The sequence below is a fragment of the Dipodomys ordii genome, unplaced genomic scaffold, assembly GCF_000151885.1.
Source record: "Dipodomys ordii isolate 6190 unplaced genomic scaffold, Dord_2.0 Scaffold125, whole genome shotgun sequence".
Lineage (NCBI taxonomy): Eukaryota > Metazoa > Chordata > Mammalia > Rodentia > Heteromyidae > Dipodomys > Dipodomys ordii.
Genome location: NW_012267341.1, coordinates 167717 through 173266, shown reverse-complemented (window position 1 = coordinate 173266; position 5550 = coordinate 167717). Strand labels below are relative to the sequence as shown.

At 38.9% G+C, this 5550-nt stretch overlaps 1 protein-coding gene across 1 annotated transcript; it reads left to right on the top strand.

Moving 5' to 3' along the window:
* On the top strand, nt 1-915 carry LOC105996044 (olfactory receptor 142-like). The gene has a single exon (XM_013029985.1). The coding sequence runs from the start codon at nt 1-3 to the stop codon at nt 913-915; it is 915 nt and encodes a 304-aa protein (XP_012885439.1).
* The last annotated feature ends 4635 nt before the right edge of the window (nt 916-5550 follow it).

Here is a 5550-nt window from a genome sequence, read left to right as displayed (position 1 = left end):
ATGGCCACTATAAATAATGTGACTGAGTTAATTTTCACTGGCCTCTTCCAGGATCCTGAGGTGCAGAGAGTGTGCTTTGTGCTGTTTCTTCCTGTGTACCTGGCCACGGTGCTGGGCAATGGCCTCATTGTTATGACGGTCAGTGTCAGTAAGAGTCTGTGTTCCCCCATGTACTTCTTCCTCAGCTCCCTGTCCCTGGTGGAGATCTGTTACTCCTCTGTTGTTGTGCCTAAGTTTGTCACTGACCTACTTGCCAAGATGAAAACCATCACCCTGAAGGGCTGTCTGGCTCAGATTTTCTTCTCCCATTTCCTTGGGGTGACTGAGATCCTGTTGCTGGTGGTGATGGCCTATGATCGCTATGTGGCCATCTGCAGACCTCTTCATTACATGAACATCATGAACCGTCCACTGTGCCACCTGCTGGTGGCTGGTTCTTGGCTGGGGGGCTTTGTCCACTCTATAATTCAGATTTTCATCACCCTTCCCCTGCCCTTCTGTGGTCCCAATGTGATTGACCACTACTTCTGTGACCTGCATCCTTTATTCAAGCTGGCCTGCACGGACACCTTTGTGGAGGGAGTTATTGTCTTAGTCAACAGTGGGTTAATCTCCGTCATCTCCCTCCTCATCTTGGTGTCCTCCTACGTGGTCATCCTGGTCCATCTGAGGAAGCATTCTGCAGAGGGGAGGCGCAAGGCCCTGTCCACCTGCGCCTCTCACATCACCGTGGTGGTCTTGTTCTTTGTGCCTGCGACCTTCATCTACATGAGGCCCACCTCCACCTACACCGTGGACAAACTGGTGGCCGTATTCTACACCGTCATCACCCCCATGCTGAACCCCATCATCTACACACTCAGAAATGCCGAGGTGAAAAATGCCATGAGGAAGTTGTGGAGTGACAAGAACTGAGGGGTGGGAAAGTGATGGAAAATAGACGTCTAATGTTTGTGTGTTTTTGAAATGCATTTTACTTTTCCCCAATGACAGAAATATGTAGAATGATTTAATGTTTCTGACTCTGCTTTGCCTTAGTGACTAGGATGACTTGGTATTCAAATAGTCTTTCTCAATCTGATAGAACTTTTTTGGTTCTATGATATGCACCGGGACCACTGATTTAAGGAACTGAATGCTCAAAGCGCAAATGCATAGGAGAATATTTTGATAAATGTCCTTTTTTCTCCCTCCCTCCCTTTTTGCCTCCCTCCTTCCTCTCTTCTTCCTTCCCTTTCTTTCTTTCTTTCTTTCTTTCTTTCTTTCTTTCTTTCTTTCTTTCTTTCTTTCTTCCTTCCTTCCTTCCTTCCTTCCTCCCTTCCTTTCTTGCTCCCTCCCTGCCTTCTCTCTACATTTATTGCTTTCTTCCACTCCTTTCTTCTTTTCTTTCCTTCTTTCTTCCTTATTTCTCTTGAAGTCTCTATTAATTGTGTCCATGGGAATTCATCATTAATCCTTGAGAAAATGTGCTTGTTGTACCTAGAATGACTTAAACTTTCTTTGCTTAACAGTATATACAACTTTGAGACCTAGGTGAAAATGACTTCCATTGTGAATTCTTTTCTTTTTTAACTTCAAAGTTCAATGAGTTGTATTAACTGGCTTCTATTTTATTTTATTTTTTATTGTGAAAACACCATACAGAGGGGTTACAATTACATGGGTACATTTCTTATCAAGCATTGTAGCCTCCTCCTTTGTTTCCCCTTCTCATCCCTTCCCATCCCCCCCACCCTCCAATCCTCTCTCCCCACAAAAGTTGTAAAGTTCGTTTTTCGACATAAGGACTTATACATCTCATTGCTGCAATGGGTCCACCTGTATCCTTACTTAAATTATTTGTTTTTTCCCTTCCCCTCCACAAATATACAGTGAAAACAGGGGTATACCATGGGGGAGGGACATACAAAGCAACAAAGAAATTATCTTATAAATATGTTAGAAACAATCACAAGAAAGAAAAAAAACATTTGATTCCTTATCTTGGGGTTCATTTTGCCTAATATCAACTTATCTGACTGTTTCTGCTTGTCTCAGACATATACTAGTAATTTCAAATAAGGTAAAGCATGGGGCCTATGTTTCTTTCGGCCTGGCTTACTTCACTTAATATAATTTTCTCCAAGTCTTTCCATTTGCTAACAACTGACTTCTTTCTCATAGGGTCTCCTTCCAAGTCATTTTATATTACATGGCGTCATATCTCTGTCCCTTATATGTGCTTCTCTTTAGACTGTATGCTCTCAAAGCAGGACTGGCCACTGCCCCCCTTTCCCTGAAACTTTACCTGTCATGGTTATAGTTAGTGACTCATAAGTACTTGTTGAGTGAACAACATTGAAGCCTTTGGGCTAGCCTTGCTAAATAAACTCAGATACTTTTTGAACTTTTCCATGGCAGACATCACATCTCTTTCTGTTAAAATTTAATGAGATTAGATTACTTAAGTCCTTCTGTCAACCATCACTGAAGATCTAAGTTTCCTGTTTAAAGTTTTGTTTAAATTGGATAAGACTAACACTAGCATGAACTTCTAAGATTATTCTGAATTAATAAGATAATTCATTAATTAATCAGATAATATACACTAAGGGTTATGGACAGAAGAACAGCACACTCAATAAATACTAGCCATCATCATTATCATCAACCAAGTTGGTCCTTAATTTTATTCTGCATGCTGACTGTATCTATGTCATTAGCAGTCTTTGTCTTGATTTTCTCAGAATTTTTAGATTTTCTTAGATTTTTCTCAGAAGAAATCTTGCTTTTGGGTCACACATTTCAAGGACTAGCTTAAGTTCAGTCCTTTTGAAGTTTCTCTGGGACTAACTTTGTGCCCTTGCTTGGCTCTTTCTTTAACTTGGATGGGAATTTTGAAACGCAACTTTATTTAGCACGTCCTAAACTGAACTCTTGATCTCTGCTCCCATATTTACAATAATTTTTCCCATTTCTTTTAAAAAAGATAAGTTCATTATTGTTATTAAGGTCTTGTTCAGGGTGTTATCATTTCATGTCAGGTAATGAGTACCTGTCTTTTTTGTCTTCCCTTCTTTAGCTTTCTCTGCTTTCCCCACCCATTCCTACTCACAAGTTGCATAGTTCCTTTTCCACATCCTGCTACTCCACTGAATAACATAATTGCATTTGTTTAAAAAAGCCTTAGATAATTGATTTTCCTCAAAACATTGGCAAATCTTGTTAGTGCTACCTGCTGAATCTACAGATACTCTGACACCTTCATACATTCTCCATTGTTAGTAGTGTGGCACAACATAATCACGTTCTGACTGCAAACAACCTTCCTTGATATCTCATGTAAAGTAAATCTCAAATAAAGTAATAGCTCCAATAAAGAAACATCAACTGGCATTTCCCATCATTGTTACCTCTGCTCTCTTCTTCTTCATAAGGATTACAAGTATAGAAGTTACATCTCTAGACTTAGTTGTTTATTTTCTCTACATAATTTTCTAATGGGGTTATGAAGGTTATGACTTTCGTTAATCTAGTGACTATATTTTTCCATTGCCTAATCTGTAATGTCTAGCTCCTGGCACTTTATAGGATTCAATACTCTATTTGTAGAATGGGTGAGTGAATGGATGAATGACATGACTTTCAGAGGAAATTGCCATAGTCTAAGATTGTGGCCATTATTGTCATTGGCAGAGAGTCAAAAGGGGATGAAGTGACTTCCTACATGAATATTGAACATGAACACATGAATTGAATGTGAAACGAAGATAATCTAGGCTAATGATCATTTTATATGGAAATAGAGAATGGGAAGTGGACAAGTGAGGCATGGTCGTAGTCAGATAGTTAACCCTACAGCTATTCCCTGAAGTCTTCTTTACTTATTATTTTTATATTTATTCTTAGTAGACAAGTCTAGGTGAAAACCCTCTTTATGTTTTTGTTTTAATTTTTTTTTTGTTAGTCGTGGAGCTTGAACTCTGGGCCTGGGCACTGGCCCTCAGCTCTTCAGCTCTAGGTGAGCACTCTACCACTGGAGCCACAGTGCCATTTCCAGCTTTTTCTGCTTATGTGGTACTGAGGAATCAAACCCAGGGCCTTATGCATGTGAAGCAAGCACTCTACCACTGGGCCACCTTCCCAGCCATTTAAAAAATTTTAATGTACTTTCTCCTTATTGAATGCAAAAACACAGAAATGACACAAAAGGAATTGAAATGGATTTTGAAACTTTCCTCCAGTCGTAGTTTATTTGGCAAAATTTCACTGTTGGGAAAAGAAATTCCATGGGGAAATTGGTCCCTGGATTATAGCTGGTAGACTAATTTACTATGAATAGTTGAAGAAGCATAGCTTTTAATCATGTATTCTGTGTAGATGGATCAGACTTTTTCATCTAAACAGGATATTATAATCTTTGCATTTGTTTTCTTTATGGATTTTATATATTTCTTAAAAAATAAAAATCCTAACACTTACCTATTCCTTTTTGTGATTTGCCCTAGATATCAAGTTTGTTTTCTAAATGCTCCCAGAACCATTAGTGATTTGTTCTTGGGGGAAAATATGACCATTGAATTACAATAACAATTACCAATCCATATTATTAAAGATAGCTGAATGTATTTTAAATAATGTCAGTTTTGGAGTAGAGATCCTAGCAAATAGCTAGAATGTGGTATGGGAAATCCAATTACTCTGTCTTAGCCTCTGTGGCCTCATTGTGAAGAGAGTTATCAATGATGTCTTTCTCCTTTCTTTGGAGTAAACTTTAGGCTTAAGAATGGCTTATCTGAGTGAGGCCTGGACATTGTTCACTGGGGGTCTTCAGTAAGAAATTGGCTGGGGGATAATATGTTTTCAGGATGTTTCTTGCTCAAGGAACCCAGCATTTTCAAGAAGAATCCAGGAACTTCTTAGCCCACTTTACACAAAGCAGAAGAAGTCCTTGGTAGCGATTTATTCCTGCAGAACCCCATAGGGTGTACTTGAAATCACCCTGCTTTTGTTTCAAGGCAGAGTGAGAGCAACAGCTCTTCTGATCTGAAGGTAGGCAATGGGACTCAGAAATAAGGCATGAAGCTTCTCAGTAGTCTAAGATGTTGGGCAATTCTTTTTTTTTTAAGAGCTGAAAGAATACATTAAAAATAGTGTTGGTCTTGTGGTTCTTTTTTTATGATGAGGAAATACTTATATTACTTATATAGTGGAAAAATGTGCTGAGTATAAAATGTGATTTTGTAAGTCTTGCAATTTGGAGGCTCTGTGGGGATTTATTTAGGAATGAACAAGTTGGAGCCTTGATTATGGTATGGGTTCTATTACTTTGGTATATCCAGCTCTCTCATTATTTCTGTAACCATGGTCTATATTAGGATGAAGCGCAACAGGTCACTTGACATATATTCTGCACATGCTGAGTTAGTCTTTTATAAGCTGGTCATCCTTTCTTTCTTGTAAGTAGAAGTGATTCAGCATCTAAGTAATGGAGATAGTGGGAAGGGGGTGAATTTGGGTAATGGGAGAGAGAGAGAGAGAGATTTTGTGTGTGTGTGTGTGTGTGTGTGT